This window comes from Anabas testudineus, chromosome 17 (genome assembly GCF_900324465.2).
Source record: "Anabas testudineus chromosome 17, fAnaTes1.2, whole genome shotgun sequence".
In the NCBI taxonomy this organism is placed as follows: Eukaryota; Metazoa; Chordata; class Actinopteri; order Anabantiformes; family Anabantidae; genus Anabas; species Anabas testudineus.
This window is the reverse complement of record NC_046626.1, coordinates 10,762,057-10,780,872: the sequence shown is the minus strand read 5'-3', so window position 1 is coordinate 10,780,872 and position 18,816 is coordinate 10,762,057. Positions and strand designations below refer to the sequence as shown.

Sequence of the window (18,816 nt, the reverse complement as noted above, 5' to 3'; positions counted from 1 at the left end):
TTTGGCTTTGATTTTTGTTTTTCATTCCATTACATGAATCACTGATCAACCCTTAATTTAGGATGGTTTAGTAAGTCTGCCTTATTGCATGCACACGCTCTACAAAGATAATCGCCAGCCTTTAATTAAGTCTGTCCTGCAGTCAACAAGTGGCTATCAGAAAAATCGTACAAACAATTTGAAATTCTTGCTTAATAGTTATTTATAAATAATGCATTCATCTAACTTATCTTAAGAAAAGTTTTTTTTTTTTTTAACACAATAGCTCAAATGTAGGACCAGATGGACCACTGCCAAACATTCTGCATCTACCGTAGTTGTAGATTAAAAATTGATTAAGATCAAAGGTCATCTTTTGTTTTGCGAGGTTTGGAGTTTAGTTTCCTATAAACATATTCATATTATTCATATCCAGCATTCCCAGGATCAATAAATAAAGACATATTTAACAGGGTGTAGTGTAATAATGTATGCAGTGTATGTATTTATGTTTCTTGTTGACAAGATGTTTCCAATTGTTGTGTACAATCAAATGCCAAAGAATTCAAAGAACACTCAAAGTTTATGAAGCCGGCAGTCATGTAAATATTTTATAATGTTTCTCTTTGTGTCTGCTTTTTTAAACGGAGCTATATACAGTTCTTTATGTCATCACTTTTAATGCACCACTAACATCCTGTCAGATGACTCAGCTTCCCAAAATGCCTTGTTTTTCCTAACAAGCACAGGCACAGCTGGGGGCGGGGGGTTGCGGTTCTTAAGTCATTATGTGTAAAGGGTCAAGGCCCATGCTGTTTTGCATCGGGGAAAAGAAGTGCGTGTGACATCAGAGATGGTGGCCTACATAGAACAATGATTTGGTGGCCTGGTTTTCTGAAACGAGCTACTGTGGCGAATGGTGCGCTGTGCTGGTTCATAGCGCATCATTGTGGTTTGTGGACGGCGCAGGCTGGTTGCAGGCAACAAGGAAAGCACAGACCACGGCTTTAATAGCTCTGACATTTCCTTAGCATCTTCGTCTTTTGTCTTGGCAGAGCTGTTGCTTTCCAGTGGTTTGTGTACATGTTCGTATCTTCCCCATCGTCTTTGTTTGCTCTCTGCATACCTGCCTGCCTATCTAGAAAATGTCCTCTACTTCGTTATCTTGCAGCCTTTTTGCCACATGACTTTTATGTTTCTGTTTGTTTGCCTTTCAGTCTCTCTGCCTGGCTGTCAGTTAGCCTTGTCTGTCTGTTGTCAAGACATTTTACTGACTCACAGTGACAAACAGAGGCCCGAGGTGCTAGCCTGTCCTGACCTGACTTCAAAATAGACAGCTTGGCACGCACACCATGCACATACAACTTTGCCAAAACAGGGCTTTCCTTGTACGGCGTTAGTTCCCATGTCAGACTCTCTTTTAGATTGGGCTTTTCATATGACTCACTGGCTATGAGACTCATGAACGATCGTTTGAAGAGCAATCATTGAAGCCCACAGTCATCACCATAATGTGGCTGATTGTCAGTTAAGAGGAACACGCACAAACACACACACACACACACACGCACACACTGAAATACACAGCTCTGTCTTTTGATTTCCTGATTACAGAGCTGCTGTCGCAGCTTTGTTGATTGATCAGACCTTGTTTAGATTAATGAAAATATAAATAATTGGTGCAGTTTAAATCCCATCAGACCAATAATAATAATAATGTCACATCAAGACAGATGATGATACAATATGTCTTGTTTCATATTAAACATAGACAAATGACATTAAGTGATGTAGATAAGAAAAAACCTTTAAGGTAAATATTGTCTTCTAACCCAGGCCATAAATAAAACATGCCAGTGTTTGATGATGTGGGCAAGTATGGATCTGCTCTTTGGAAGCCCAGATTCCCACCCAGAGGCGAAGGACGGAAAGGAGGGGCAAGAGGGATGATTAAACTAAGGGAAGAACTGAGAGGCTCGTCTGTGCTTTGATCTGATGATGAGGCCGAAAGTCATAAAAAGTCAGACTTTCTCCAAGCACTGATCTATAATCAGATCACCCAACATTTAATACTTATCTGACTCACTATAGAGGCTTGAAGAAGATCTTACTGAACAGTCGACAAATTTTCTTTGAAAACTGTTGGGTGGGAGTGGCATGGGTGTAGGTAGGTAAAAAGCAGATGACAGATGGCTCTTTGTGTCGGCCTTTGTACTGTGGCAACTGACGGAAAAGAGCCGGATTAAAAAGTAGAATTACATTCAAGAATTCCATCATTTATGGCGTTCACATCTTATTAAAAATGGATTTCTATCCCGAGAAAGAGGGTGCGAGAACAGACTGTTCATTCTCTTATTGGAGTGGAAGCTGGAAACATCACTCTAAGCTGACAGCACGTAGATGCAGGAAGTCTGAGTGGTTTAATTATTATTATTATCCTTATTTAGCTATGTGCATTATCTCTTTTTAAATGAGTAATTGTTGCGCTGACAGTAAATCTCACACTCACACTCCATTTTATTGGACGCACTGTTCTGCAAATTGTACGCTGTGAAATTCCTGGACCCACACAGTGAAAAGGAGGGTGATAACAAAGAAGTGAGTTGGTCTTAGTGCAACTCTCTTTACTGCTGACAAGTTAAACTGATTATGTACAGTATGAACATCCAGCAGGATGCATACAGTTCTAATAACACACATACAGTACATATAGTCCAAATCTTTGGACTTATTCCTAATGAATGTTAGTTGAAGGTCACAATAATTCAGCTCTTGCTCAGTTTCCTCAGCTTTTCCTTGTTCTCCATCCTTCTCTGTGAACCTCTGGTTACCTTGGGCAACCTTCCTTTTACATCGCTCTTTTATGTGCTCACCTTCCCACTTTCCACCTGCCTACATTTCTCTCAGCTACATCATCCAGCACCCTCTGCTTATATCACTGAGTCATGGCTGAATGTGCTCTAGCTCTTGTTGCTTTGACAGGGCCTGACAAGAGGAGGTCAGCTTCTATCTGTCAGCCGCTCCACCTCTGAGCAGCACAGAGCAGAGGGGAACTGGCTTCTTTGTTTGTTCTCTCACCATCGTGAGACAGACCTGCCGCAAAGGGAAGCTTGCAAGTGCACAGGAGTAGCACACCCTCGCACACACACACACTGACAAATGCCTGCACACAAGCACAATCTCAAACATTACGCTGTACTGCCCCTCATTTCTTTGTGCCTGTCCGCCCAGCCCCCTTTTACACATGTAATTAAATGTAGTGGCAATTTCACATATCAGGAATCCGTAACACTTGCTCTAGTAATTTGCCTACTTAAGACTTCATAACATTTCTAATCTCTTGACTATAAAACTGTCACATTAAACCACTGAGCATAAACAGTATACTAGTATATGAAACTGGTGCCTCATTCTGACATGTTTCATGTAAAAGGAAATTAATGTTTAATCCAATTTTAGAACAAGTGAATGAATAAGGGAACATTGAATTAATGAGTAAATAATAATGTTAACCCGTCCTACAATCCCCTCATTACTAAGCAGTTACCTGGTAAATAAAAGTATATGTTGTATAATTGTGTACTGTGTAAGCATGGTCCGGCTCTTTACATTATACAGGAGCAGAGATCATCAGTGCAACAGAAATCCTTTGAATGTTCTTTTTCTTCTTCAAAACTACTGCACAGTTGCTGAGGTTAGTGAAAATAAATCCCGGGAGCTGTGTTTTCTCTTTCTATAATACACAACAAAAGTACATCTACTGCACAGAAAGAGGAAGTTCTGTTCTCCAGATGTACATGGTAAGAGCCTGGTACCTTGGAAGCAGACAGGACGCCCTTTTACATCACAGTGTCACCTCAAACACTGAATAGATGATGAATAGATGTTTTGCTCTGGTGACACTGCAGGTATTATATGGTAAATGTTCTTGTCGATTACAAGGAAAAGGGAATAATCTATTACAAAGAAGATTGAGAGGTTGATAATACCATGGAAACAGACTAGATAGTTTCTGCTTATTTACCAAGTAAATTGTAAAAACACTACTAGTATTTGAACATACCCAGTATTTGAGATGTGCCATGGCAACAAATGAAAAGAGTTTCTGCAGGGGTTGTTACTTGGTCAGCTTAAGTTAAATGATTAAATAAATCCTTCAGAAATGGGTGTAGCGAGGAACAATAACAAAAACTTAATGTAATTTATTGAAAATACTATTCAAATTTCTAGATGGTATATAATTAAACTAAACTAATTACCATAAGAAATCTTAACTATAACTGCAACTGAGTAATAGAGGTGATTCTATGAACAGGATGTAAACAACAATATGTGAGTTATTACCAACTTACACCAGCCACAACAACTTGAGTTGATGGGTAGTAGTATTTGTTTCTGTAAACACACAGTACAGTACATCTGGTAATTACCCATTACATTCCTATAATTACCATATTAGCAGCAGGTAATGCTAATTAATTAGTGTATTGTAAAAGAACCGGTTACTAAATTATCTAATCGGAAATATTTGTGTGTGGCAAAAGTTAGTGAACTGGGTTCTCTTTATGATGTGTTAGGATCTGAACATGATTCAGGTCATGGAGACAAACCATCAAGCATCGGCCCATTATTCCCTCTCTTTTAAACTCCATCCGTCTGTTTTTATTGCATTGTAGAGAACATATTTTCTGGAAATAGGGTTTTTGTAGAATGGGATTTTAAACAAGTTAATGTAATAGACCTCAAATGCCTTTCAAATGAAAAAGTGGTGTGAGGACACATTAGGCAAACACTACAACCAGATGTATCCAGAGCAGTTCTGTACTCTCTACTGTGAAAAGACACGACTGTTCTTCTATGGAAAACTGTATGATGGATGTTTAAAGCCAGCTATGTTACCAGATTGAAGAGCTATACACCCCTCCACTCTGACTGATGACCTTTTATCAAGTTTCAGGACTTGCTTGACTCATCATGAGTCAAGCATCATTTGCATCATCATCTGTATTACCCCCCCAAACACACATGCACACACACACATGCACACACTCCAAAACAACATACACATTCCTCTAGACTCAGACATGAGATCAGCTCTATGTAGCCTTTACTTACTCCTTTTATTTTGAGGCTGCCAGTGACACAGTATGTTGAGATAGATACCAACATGATAATTGCCGTCAGAAAAAACTTTTATTTTCCCACTGACTTCTTGTCTCCCTTATTTTTTGCACACACAACGACAGATTCAGTAAGTCAGTCAAGTTAAAACATGTTTGTAACTGGAACAGAACCGTGGGTTTTAGGGTGTAACTAGGACAGTGTGCGGTTTAACTATATTCTTGTTAGGGCTGAGCAAATTGTCTTCTCTTGCATTCCAGGTCAGTCCAGTTTAGTCTCACTCATCTGAGAAATTGATAGAGTGGAGATGACACTGAGGAAATCAGGACATGGTCGGGCAAGTTGGCACTCTGATTAAAAAACGACCATGGACCAAAACACCATCACCCTATTTGACAGCACTCTGATTGTACCTGCTAAGTGAATAGGACAGGATGCTACTGCTATTTAAGGCAGCAGGAGCTCTCTGGTTAGTCATTGACCAATGGGTTTTTGTGTTTGTGAATTGGAGAGAGCTGAACAGAGAAAGAAGGAACGGGACAAATAGCAAATGTGTTTGCATGCGTCTGTGCCTGTCGTATCAGAGTGTGCAGTCAAGCATGTTTCTCAGAGCCACAGCAACGCAATTACAAAACCTGTTGTAATTCATAATGTTTCTTATTAATCACAGCTCCAATATGCGGACACAAATGCGATCCTCCAGGTTCTGTCCAACCATTCACATGACTCACAATAGCCCGGACTATGTGGGTTTAACATTCATGTAATGCATTTTCCTCCACGCAAAAAAAGTTTGGTTCAGTTCGCTCACCCACTCACATTCTTTCTCTCTTTTTTTTGTAACATGAGAAATTGCCATGCCTAATCCATTTTGATCTGTAAACAATGACACTATCACTGTTGTTCTCAAGTCTGATGTTTCAGCATCTGGTTCACATGTGTTGCTATGGGAGTTGATACAAACTACCAGAGAAACAGTGACACGATTCACAAGGATTTTATTCAGTTTAAGGTTACACTGCTTGATGCTGGAGCTCTTCATGCTTAAAAGGCACTTAGCAAGACGTGTTAGGTCGCATCTTTTAAACATGGCATAATTAGCATTTTACAATTATATGTAGTTTTCCTTTGGGGATGACTAGTGAACTCTCTGCTGGATGGAGCATAACAGTATTTCAGATTTCAACACACTCTGCCCCCTGTTTGAGGAATAACATTCAGAGCTATTTAACTCAAAATCAGCAATCTACTGCCCACATAATTATGATATAATTATCACCTTGCACGTATCTATGCTTCTGTCCTGTAGGTAAATTAAATTAATCTAACGGGATAAAGTGAGAGAAGGGGCACCAGTTCAATGTGACTGTACAGTTTTCACAGGTGTTTCGTGAGTTTCTTACAGTGATGCTTGGATTAATGAATATTTTTCTGGTTCACCAGCAGTGTAGGTAGCCGGCACCGACACAGCAAAAAAGAAGGATGGAAAGTCCACTGTCATCAGTAGTAATGTTGTATATGTGTTTTGTGGTTCCCACCCCTACTTACTTAATGTTTTGCTCACAGCACCAGAAAGCCAAATATCTAGGGTCTAGGTTAAAGCCTGGTTTGACCGTGGATAGTTGAGTGTGTGTGAAGGTTAGGAGACAACAAACAGGCTTGTAGGATGGTTGGACAGTTGTCTGTATCAAGCAATTGTCTGGTTGGTATGTATTGGATGCAGTTGGTGGATCACACATGTCAGCCTGTGCTGCCAAGTAGCCCATTTGTTTCTTATCTGTTTAACCCTAATCCTCAGTTTGAATGTTTTCTGCGCATGTGTGTCACTTTGGGTGTTCCATGGGTGTTTTCCTTGGCACTGGCAATAATCTACCTAGCTGCGGACGCACGCAGCAGTGGTTGGATTAAACTGCTAATCTCTCTGATCCCACAGCATTTGTGCACTCACATGCAAGAGAGCAAATACACACTCTCTCTTGCTCACACACACACACACACACACATACACACATGCATTATATGTTATGCTTTAAATCCATGGCAGTTATGCAATCATTTCTAGGAGCCATCATGTGTGTCAGCATATCAATGTGGTCGTGAACTTGCCAAATGTCCTCCGGAAGAAAGGTGTGGATGCTATATGCCAAGTGTTCACACGTAGTGCCAGCATTGTCAACTTGTCAGCTACTTATTTCTAGTTAGGCTGAGTCAAGCATAGAATCTCATTTTCTTTCCTAATATAAAGATGTGAAAATATCACCTAAGCTATGTCAAGTGACGTGCATGGATAAATGGCCATCAGCAAGGGGACCATTTAAAATATATTCTAAAATTGACTTAAATACAACAGATGCCTACTGCACTAATGCTTGATTATAGTGTTGCTTTACATAATTTCAAAACAAGATTGAGCAGCATCAGTTGCTCTGGATCGCTCCACTTTTTAAGCCTCTAAACGAGAAGCTGGACAAGGTATAGCAGGATGTTAATGGTATATTACAAGGCTCTGTCCTCCTAGATCAACATTTTCCACCGTAGTAACGCGTACAACAAAGAAAACGAGGTTTTGAAAAAGCTATGTGCAACAGGGGTCACGCTCAAAATCTTCCACCAAATCACTAAATAGCCTGAATGAACTCAAAATTGCTTGCAATATCTCAGTCAGCATAATATGTACACAACTTAACACAATCCAGATAGATGGAACCATATAGCATCAAAACATTTCACAGCTGTGAAATGAGCTGAAATAGTGAAATGTTGCTATAGTTGCTGTGTTTCTGATACAACGGTGGATCAGAAAGAGAAAGAGAAAGCTGTTGAGTGGCACAGTGATGGTGACCTAACTGGAAAAGACCAGAGTTTTGACCTCTGATGTTTTGTTCACAAGCTCCCAGACAGAGACACTTTAGCTTTGACTCATTGTTAATTTCCTGTTTCCCTCTCCTTGCTCTGTGTTTCCCACCATCCCTTAAAGCCTCTGACTGTCAGTCTCTCCCATGCTTTATCACAGTGTGCATGACCCTATTCTGCCTTTCCAGATTGCTATTTAATAATGCTTTCCTCCCTGGTGAACAGTGATAAGCTAATGGTTAGGGAATTGTGAGCATTTAGCAGACAAGTTTGTCAAAAGAAACAGGAAAAAGAAAGCGGTGGCAGACTGTTGTGGGGTTAAAGTGAACAGAACAGCAATTTATTATATGGGTGTTTGGGTGGTTTATACATGTGTAGAAGTTTTAGGAGAGGCCAGATGATTGGTATGCGACGTCTGAGCTGATTGGCCTCGCAGAAGGTGGTTGATTAATACATGAACACCTACTCTGTAATTTTGAATGTATTTGAATATTTCATTTAATTATAAACATATCTTATTCTTGTGTGGCTTTGTTTCATCAACGCGCACCAACTGTGCAATCAGCTTTAAACGAATGCGCTCTCTCGTGTGGGACGTGAACCTTATTGTTATTATGGCCCCACATTTTTCACGTTTATCATGCATTCCATGAAGTTTATTCAGAGTGCAGGAACAATGCGAGAACAATAGAGGGAGGAAATAGCAAAGGCAGGCTGGAGATCGGTTAATGTATCGAAATGTCTAAATATCTAATGTACAAGGACAGGTCTTCTGATAATTACTGAGACCATGTTTTTTTAAGCTATCTCTACAATAAGTGTGTGTGTGTGTGTGTGTGTTTGCAAGCTCACATGTGGGTGCGTACTTCACATCAACACACTCAAACACACTCATAGACCTCTTAGTCGATGGAGGAGGCCACTCTGTTGGAAACATCAGCCGACTATAAGGTTAGCCAGCTGGAAACGCACTGCTCTGTTACAGGTGACTCCTCCTGCTGCACAGCCGATGCATGTCCGGGACAGTGAGTGTGTGCTTGTTTTGCTCAGATATTCTGTGTGTATACTGAGAAACCTATGTATGGGAGTAGAGGAAGAACTGAGGGAACAGATGAAATGGTGGTGGTAAGTAGGGGAGTTCAAATGACCTAATACAATAAGAAATACTTAGACCAACAAAACCCCCACTGACGTTACAGTGTACAGTATGGAACACACAATACACTGAATTTCCTCCAGGTTTCATGACAGAATAAACTGAAAACATCCTTCAACGTACGTGACAACAAACAAGCACAGTGGATCAAAAGAACTAATAAAGCAAGACCCCCTCCCCGGTTCTCCAGACAAAATAAACACAGCACATGACCTAATTTCCACCAAATGAATTAAAAACTCCAGCTTCCCTGACAGAAATAACAGAATTCATTCCTGCTAACATTGGAAAACCGTATTGAAAGTTCGAGTCCATAATAAAAGTTAGTGGTTGAATGAAAATGTGTGTGAGAGAGAAAAATAGGCGAGAATCCAGACAAATGCATGGGAACAAGTAAACCTATGAGCAGGGAACTGGGGCGTGGATCGTGACAGTCTTTCATATATTAAAATTGATTTCTGAAAAGGCTGTTTCTGCCTGGCAGCATCTGGAAGCCTCACACCTCCTTCTATTCATGGGTGTGTGTGTGTGTGTGTGTGTTTGTGTGTCTGTAAGTGTGTATTTTTGTTTTTTGCACAGATGTCCTTCAGATGACAGGCACAAGCAGATTGCACTGGAAGAAATGGCCACAGACCCATGTTACACACACACACACACACACACACATGCAGATACTAAAACTAGTCTAGGCATTTAAATGGCTGTCCTAGGAGCTGACAGATTGCACCTGACCCCTGACAGCACTGTATGCAGTTCCTCCATCAATCTTCTGTCTCACCTTTCAACACTATCATCTCTCCTTTTTTCTTGTTCTCCATTTCTTTGTATCTTCTTTCGCTACCTCACCTTCTCATTCACTGATATGTACAAATACAACAATCTTTCACCACTATTTAGCTAAACTACAGGTTGGTAGTAATGTTGTCGTGATTAATTAAGTGTGTGTGACCTCAACATTTCTTCTAAATCCAACACTAATTGTGTGTAGCAACTTTATATTTATGAGCAACCAACTTCTCAAAAATCTGTGTTTATTCTGCCAATAATAATAATTATTATTATTTTAGCACATCTTAGTCCAGCAGAAAAGCTATTTCCCCTCACGCAGTGTAGTTTAACTTAATTTCTTCTTATCCTGTCATAACTTTAAAGGGTTAATGCAAACTGCTGCGTTGATTTTCTTTGTTGAGCCAAAACATTTGTTTTTAGAGTGTTTCATATGTGGCCTTCCACTCTATCTTGCTTTGTGTGTGTGTGTGTGTGTGTGTGTGTGTGTGTGTGTGTGTGTGTGTGTGTGTGTATGAGTCACATCATCACTAGTGAGAGGGTGCTGAGAGGTGCTCAATGTCACCTTCTCCTCTGGACCGGCGAGCCTGTTCTCCACGTTGGTGTTCGAAGAGGAAAATTACCTTTAATTGCTCCACTTTAGAGTTGGCCTGGATGAGGCATTTAAAGGACGGTTATAGAAACGCGGTTGACACATAATCAGCGAAGTGCACGGCTTATTGTCATACACACTTTCACTGTAAAATAGTGCTGAGATTCGGCACAGGATCAGGGGGTCGCAGTAATTAAGTCGGGCTCCAACTACAGTAAATGAAGGTGAAATGACCGCTTGTTATTGTTGAGCCAGTAAACACAGAAATCGCTAGCATTGGCAATGAAAAGGATGGCAGGATCGATTTTATCGATGACAGCACTGTGCCCATAGACTTGACCTCAGCTGGTGCTCCGATAGATGAATGCTAATGACAACCTGAGGGACACTAAATCATTATTCCTGTACTTGTGTTTGTTTACTGCATTTTTTGCCGTGTATGCCTTTGTGCAGGCAAAGTAAAGCTCAGTGATGCATGGAAACATTAATTAAAAAATTTCAAGATGTTGGTAGCTATCCCGTGAATCTTGTGTCTGTGCAGAGGAGCAGAAAACTAGCTGTAAAGTTTTCAATGTAAATACTGTTACACAGCGAATTGTCAGACATTTCAATGTACAGTAATAACAGCAGACAAAAAGTCTGTGTGTATGCATTTATAGTGGTGTTATGTACAAAAACAAGTTGATCGAGGCCACACAGGAGGATAAAAGAGAGTCCTGCAGAGCGGACAGAATAAAGGGAGGTGAGGTAGGAATTACAGTGAGACAGTTGTCACTTCAGGGCCTTTGGGTGGGAGGGCTTAGTGATTCAGTTATGTGCCTCTTCCATGGAGGGTGTAATACAATTGGAATTGCATTGCTGCGACCTGCAGTTTCTATACACACTTGCTAACACAAAATACGACCAGTGTCACACAAATCTTAAATAACAGTGGACGTATAATACTGAAGATGGGCTAGTACTAGTTGAAAATCTGATTCCAGTTTTAACCAACTTAATCTTCCCCTTATTTAAATTCCTGCATGCAGTGTGTGCTCACACAAACAAGGAGCTTATTACTTCCTTGGTTTTGTGAGTTTCTAGATTTCTGTGTGTGTGTGTGTGTGTGTGTGTGTGTGTGTGTGTGTGTGTGTGTGTGTGTGTGGGTTTGCGAGTGCGCACGCTCATGTTTTCAAATGCATGCATGGGCATACGTGTCAGGAAAGCTCATTAAAATTGTACGAGAGCCGATGCTGCACTACTGCTTCAGTGCTCCCATTTGCCACAGAGTTCTCCACATCTTGCCAGGTAATCGGGCGGAGGCGAACACAAACATCTCTGCCTCGTCAACTAACAGGCTGGGTTTAAGGCCATAAAACCTGTCGCTGCAGCTAATTCAGCCTGCCATGTTCTTGTTCACTGTTGAGCTTTTTTTTTTTTTTACAGGCGAACTGTTAATTTCAGTTTTGTTGAGTGCCAACTGAATTGATGTCGCCCCCTCTAAATCTCCTTCCTCCCTGTTTGTTCTCCTTTCCTCCACCACCCCCGCCCCCTGCACTTTCTCCTCTGTCTACACCTGTCCTCCTGCTAGGGGAGCACCTGCGCATCTGTCCCCAGGGTTACACCTGCTGTACCAGTGACATGGAGGACAGCCTGGCCTTGCTGAGCCGCAAGGAGATGGAGGGACTTCTCAAAGATGCTGGACGATCCGTACAGACCTCACTCTCTAAACAGTACAAGGCCTTCGATGGTGAGTTATGTGTGTGTTCAGTAAGTGTTTGAGTTGAGTGAGAGAAAAAGATCAGTAGATTTGTCTGTGATTGTGTGTTATCGCCATACGGGAGACGCCAGTTTTGGGTTTTTTGAGTAGGACGTTAACTCTTCACATGTTTACTCTGGACATGCCTACACAACAAAAATGCAGAGGTACACATGCAGAGGCTGACAAGTGCAAGAGAGTTAAAGTCCTTCATCATGTTTTATCAGTCTGCAAACCGATGCCGAGGTTTGATCAGGCTGTCGGGCTTCAAATGAGAAGGTCGGTGATGCCCTGCAGTGGTGTTGTCAGAAAGTCCTCTCTTTCTTTTGGCTTTGTTACTATTACATTTATGCATATCAGAGTTTGAATGTTGAACAAAAGGCAATCATCAATAAAATAACCTGACTGTTCTGTTGGTGTAGGGGTACTATTCATGTTGGTGGCTACTCTGGTTGGAAAGATTCGTTGGCAGTCTTCCCATGTTTCTCTCTCTCTCCCCTCATTACCTGCCTGCTGCATCCTCTGTGTCTAGTGCATGCTTGAGATACTTATACCCTACTGGAGTAGCCTATTTCCATGTTATGCTGCCTATATTCACTATTTACTTTCTGCAGATATAGATAAATATACATTTTTTGTACAATAATGATAACCTGGATTAACCAGTTGTACTTCTACTTGTAGTGTAGAACTTGTACTTTTAATCAAAGACTGAGTTTGCGAACTTCCACTTGCGGCTTTGTTATTTAACAACTTCTATTCCTTCTACGAGAGAACAAATTCAGGCTGCAAGTAATCTGGATCAAGACCTTCTGCTCAACTGTAGGACAAACGTAAACACTTTTTACTGGGATTTACAGCACTGCCTTTGGATTTAGGACAACAGTAAGCATGCTACTCAACATAACAGGAAATAGTTTGGGGAAGAGTTTGGCCAATAATAGTTATCAAATAAAGTAATCAGGATTTAATTGCGATGCTCTGAGAGTGGGAGAATGGGGAAAAGAGAGAGCGATTTTCAATCTTAGAACATCGGAGTAGCGAGGCAATTATTTGTGCCTAATGACCTGCTCCAGTTAATAGAAGGGTGTCTCTGTGCTCCACTTGTTCCTCTTGGCCATTTGGTGACAATGAATCTGTCAGCTGTTGCTCTGAGCTTGGTTAGTTAGCCTGACCTTTTCAGATCACAGTGATTAGTGACTGAGTGACATTTGTTTACTTTTCCTCCGTCACTCTTTGTCCTTCCTTCTTCTCGTGATCCCTCCTTTTCTCTCAGGGTGCTCTTGTTGCCGTGCCAGAGGGATAGAGTCAGCCGGCCTAAACATACACACACACACACACACACAGACCTGTCCAAGACATACAAATTCTGTCAGAGATAGTTTATGTCGTCCCACAGTTGTTGAACTTTCCCATTCTTTCGCGGGACACTTCATTTAGCAAAGCAGAGCCAGCGAACAACACAGTCCACAAACACGCACATTCAAGCAGCACTCAGCTGTGACCTCTAAACAATGTAGTGATGTGCATCCAAAGACTTGTAGATAAATACGCACAGAGACGCACGTCACGAACATGGTCACCTGCGTTACCTCACAGGGAAGTCGACTAGAACTTGTGTTTATTCATGTATGGTTGCCAGACACATTATTTCAAACTCCTGATGGCTGCTGTTTGAAATGAAAATTAACCGTACTAGTCCTTTTTTGTTGACCAAAACTAAAGCCACACCTGCACGGTACATTCTCTCAACTCCAACTCTGTTCCGCCCTGTCTCGCGTCCCTTCATCTCACCCCAGTGGGCATCAGATGGGGACAACAGAGCAGACAGACGGAGGAGAGACATGCATGTGTGTTGGGACCCTAAGGTCTGAAAACCATCTGCTGTTCCCTGTGTCCCCTGAAGACGAGAGCTGAGCGATAGACTGGGATTAATTGGACCGTATTACGCTACATTTGCTGCCATGATCAGCGCAATTTGGCAAGATCCAGCCATTCTCATGACAGACATCCTGTTTTTTTTTTTAGCTTCAGCTGTTGGACGACATAAGCAGCAGCACATGCGGTGACGGTGTTGCAGCAGAAGCCGTGGTTGATATTTATGGTTAAAAATAGGCGATGAAAAGACGAGACTTAGCCAGTTTTTTTTTAATTCATATGGCTGAAAGAGGCTGCAGTGACATTTTACCATGCTGCCAGTCCCTGCACATCTGGCTATGTTTAGCAGGGTGTGTGCTGGCTAGCGCCATGTGGCTAAATGCAGGGTGTTACTGCTCCATCCCAGTCAGGCCCGGCCTTTTTAGGTCCAGGGACTTGGGTTGAAGCCCCAAACAAGCCACAGATTAGAGGACCGGTACATTCACAAACAGCTGGCTCCAGGCCCGAGAGTGTCTGCACTGCATGCATGTGTGTGTTTCTATGTACTGGACGTGTTTTAAGTTTGTAATTTAGTGTCAGTGTGCAAGTGACTGAAACTGACTTTGTATACAGTGTGTGTGCATGCGGTATGCGTGCGCTGACGTTCGTACCGCACTCAGCAGAGAGCTAGAATATGTTAAACAAAGATGTAAAAAAAAAAATGTAAACTAAAGAAACTGGGGTGAGTGAGAGGACAGACTAAAAATGAGACTGATGGAGGGATAAAACATTAAAAAGGGACAGAAAGTGCAGAGCGAGGAGAGGGCAAGAGATAAATGGAGCAAACGGGGAGTGGTAGCCAGGAAGAGTGCGAGAGAGAGATAAACAGAGAAAGACAGATGAGGTTAGAAATGAAAGTGTGAGGGAAAAGGTCAGAGAGGACGCAGAGAGTGATGGCGCCAAAGGGAACCGAGAGTTAGATGGTGGCCAGGTGTGTTACACAGACGGACCTTACACCTGGCAGGTGGCGTTGGGTTTAATGGTGTCATAACTGACATCTGAACTGTGTGTGTGTGTGTGTGTGTGTGTGTTCGTTTGTATGTGTGCCTTATACGTACGTACAATACTTTGTTTTTTTTTGTTGAAAGAAATACTTACATCTGATTTAATAACAGCGAAAGATCCATCCGTACCTCACATGCCCATTGCTCTCGGGTGAAATTAATTAAAATAAATCCTACTTCATTCGAAACATATGGTCCTGCCCTAAATTGAAATTGTGAAAAGTCTTTTTTTTTTTTTTGACTGGCCAAAAAATTATGCAACCATCTTTTGTCCTCCTTCTTGATTTGGCCTCTTGTTTTATCAGTTTATGTGATTATAGCAGGAGAAATTGAAAATAAGGACAAAGTGATTTGTCAAGTAGTTATTTAATGAAAAGAAACAGTTTTAATAATTAATACATCATTAAAGTTCTGTTTTTATGCAACAAATACAGTCTTCGCAGATTTGACTTATATCACAGTTAAATTAAGATCATAAGTTTTGGAATCTTTTTCTGTCATTTTCTAGATTAAACGATTAAAAGATGAGTTGAGATCAATGTCCACAAATAAATCAGCATGAAAATAATTTCAGGCAGGTTTCAGGCTTTTACTGATTTTTTTTTTTTTTTTTCAGAGGGATGGATGAGTATGTAGATACAGTGATTGCACATAAAGAAAAACTGCTTACAACCTGATCCCAACCCAGCTCTTGAGCCATCAGCACACACACACACACACAGTATTCATGAGCAGCGAGTGGCTTATTGGCCAGTGTGTTCCAGCCCATTTCAGTTCAAGGCAGATCGGTGGTCATAGAGCTTAATCTAATTTGAAGAGTACCGACTGACTGCTTATGGGTACACTGATTTCTAGATGACCAGGCAGGACGTGCCTAGACGTGGAGCTCTGAACTTGTCCCAGCTGGCTTGTTAAGTAACATCGTGGAGATAGAGTAATGGGAAGCAATCAACGGGAATGAAGTCGAGCATACCCTAATGTATCATATCAGATTTGGAAAACAGACACTAGCTGTGGATGTAAGGACGGCAAGCAGCAGCCTGCTGCGCAGTATTTCCTTTCAGTGTGACAGACAGCTACGGAGTCGTTTGTAACGGTGACACTAGTGTTCTTTTCTTGTCAAGTCCATGTTTACTGGAGTGTTGCAAAGCAATGTTCCTACAATTAGAAAGAACTGATTCGACTGAGACTCACCTTTCTGCTGCACACCTCCTAATTTCCTGCTTTCAGGGTCACCTCTGATGATGTCATGACAGACGTGGACATCTGCTCCCATTGTGGAGGTTGATTGGCTCATTTTATCTGCGTGCAATTCACTGGCCTAATTATGCCAAACATATGTAACTAGGAGTGATGTTGCCTTGGAATGACAGAAGAAAAGAGAAAGAAAACATGTCAGAGAAGAAGGAGAGAGTGGTAAAAGAATGGAGGGCTGGTGGGGTGAGCAGAGGAAAGTAAGCAGAGATAGAGTAGGGGAGAGCAAAATGATAGCGAGGGTAAGGAATGGTGTGGCATTTGGGAAGAAACAAGCAGGAAGGAAAAAAAAAAAAGCAGAAAAAGAGAACCAGATGGACAGAAAAGGAAACAGGCATGGATAAATGGTGCATGATGCCAGCCAAAGAAGGGAGACAGAGAGAAAGAGAAAGAAAGACTTCCACAGAGAGCCTGTTGATAAATGACACGCATTATGTGATGTGTTGGCTTGTTTAATATAAGGGACCTTTTAATAGCATCTAAATGCTGGCTAAGGGGCTTTCGGTGCTCGTGGGGCACTGCATGTGTGTAATAGGTGTTGTTATTGATGGAGAGTCAGGCTGACACATAAACAGTCTAATGGCTCCCAGATCAGATGAGATTTGTGCATTCGGCACGCTCAGGACGGCGGCGTATGTATGTCTGTGCCTGTCGTGTCTGTTTTTTTTTCTTCGTTGTCCTTGCACAGGTGGGCAAAGAACCAAAGGGAAAGGCTGAGGATCCTGGGTTTTAGTGAGAGGTGCAGTGGTTCTGATTGAAGAAGCAGAGATCACCAAACCATCTGGTGCCTGTCGAAGACGATACCTTGTTCCTCTGTTTCTCTTAAGCCCTTTTGAGACACTGGATACATCACATTGCTGTCTGAATGACTCTCATTCAGTCATAAGTTCCTCACAGCGCCATTCAGACATACATGTCAATTGGATCTGTGTGTAATCAACCCCGAATGTACTTCTATTCCGCCAATAAACATCTCATTTTTACTATGGCTACAAATTGCATGCACATTCTTACTGAATGCATGCATGTACTTTTTAACTATACACATGTGAAGTTCTCCAACTCAGTAGCCTCGAGTGTAACATATGTAATGTGGCCTCTGAGTGCTTTCTAGTTCGTTATATAATGCTCCCCCACCACCTGATTTTCTCCTCTTCTCTATCTAGCTCTGTCCAGCTAATATTATCATCTGCACTTGTCAAACGAACAAATCGAATTAAGGCCGTCAGATATGAAAGAGATATACAATTACTGCTTTTTATGACCTGTTTCCCTCTCTTCCTCCCTTCCATTCTTGCACTGGTCTTCCATTTCTATTCAGTCCTCTCTTGTCAGCCTGTGATGCTCTGCCAAAACTAAATTATCTTTAATGTTTCTCAGCTAGTTTGATCTTTCTGCCTTTCTTTCTGCGAGTTACGTGAGCGAGTGTATTAGCGTCTGCGAGCTCAGTGTGCCAATATATGCTTGTGTGAAGCCAAATAATGTAAGTCGTTCTTCGGTTTCCACTGTGTGGGGAGTGATATTCTCAGTTAAAATTCAAGGCTTCCCCGAAATTTGGATTGTAGATTTTCCACATTTTTTTTTTGTTTCAGGCCCACTACATGGTGCCAAAGTGCTTTGAAACATTTCCTGCACATGTGAGATTGTGTTAACTGACATTTGGAGGAAACAGACATCAAAATGAGTTTTCACAGACCACAGTTACAAGTTAAGTAAGATTAGACACACTGTAAAAGAACTGGTGATTTCTTGATTTCTTTCTACTTTTAGATCAGGTCGTTAAATCAATTGGTTTGACTTCCAACGTTATCAGACAGTGGCAAGTGTTGCCAGACCTGCTAAGCCTGAGTCCCCTTACCCTCCACCAACTAATACCTCTGTATGTGAAAGTAACCAAGGTCTCGGTGAGAATGACGGGTACGGTATCTTGAGGAATGGTAACTGTGTGTTACACAGATTATCTTTTCAATATCTCAGGAGACCGATCGAGGGAGGACAGGGACAGAAAGACAGGGGAAGAGGGCACATAGAGGCAGAGGCTACTTATCTGGTATAAATCACTGTATTGATTGATAAAAGGCATAAGAGAGCTCAGAGGAGGGTGGAATACATGAGAGTTATTTTCTGGTATGTGAGAGTTTCTGTGGGCACTTAAATGTGTGTGTGTGTGTGTTTAATCAGGTTTAGAGGCAGTGGGATAAGAGTACGTAGGAATAAAGTTAAAATAAGCCTCTGACATGTCAAGGTGGCCTGGATGTGAAGCTCAGAGTGATTACAAATGAAATCATTAACTCCCCTCTCACCACAGGAAGAAAGTCATTAAGACACACACACACTTGACTGAGCTTGCTCTATGCGTGTGTGTGCGTGTGTGTGTGTGTGTGTGTGTGTGTGTGTGTGTGTGTGTGTGTGTGTG

At 41.5% G+C, this 18,816-nt stretch overlaps 1 protein-coding gene across 2 annotated transcripts in view; it reads left to right on the top strand.

The window, feature by feature from the left end:
• The window catches only part of gpc1b (glypican 1b), a 54,369-nt gene that overhangs the window by 19,536 nt on the left and 16,017 nt on the right, over positions 1-18,816 (top strand). For both annotated transcript variants that reach the window (XM_026373720.1, XM_026373719.1), the window contains one exon: positions 12,058-12,216. In XM_026373720.1, coding sequence (XP_026229505.1) covers positions 12,058-12,216 — 159 coding nt within the window. The remainder of the gene's footprint in view (positions 1-12,057; positions 12,217-18,816) is intronic.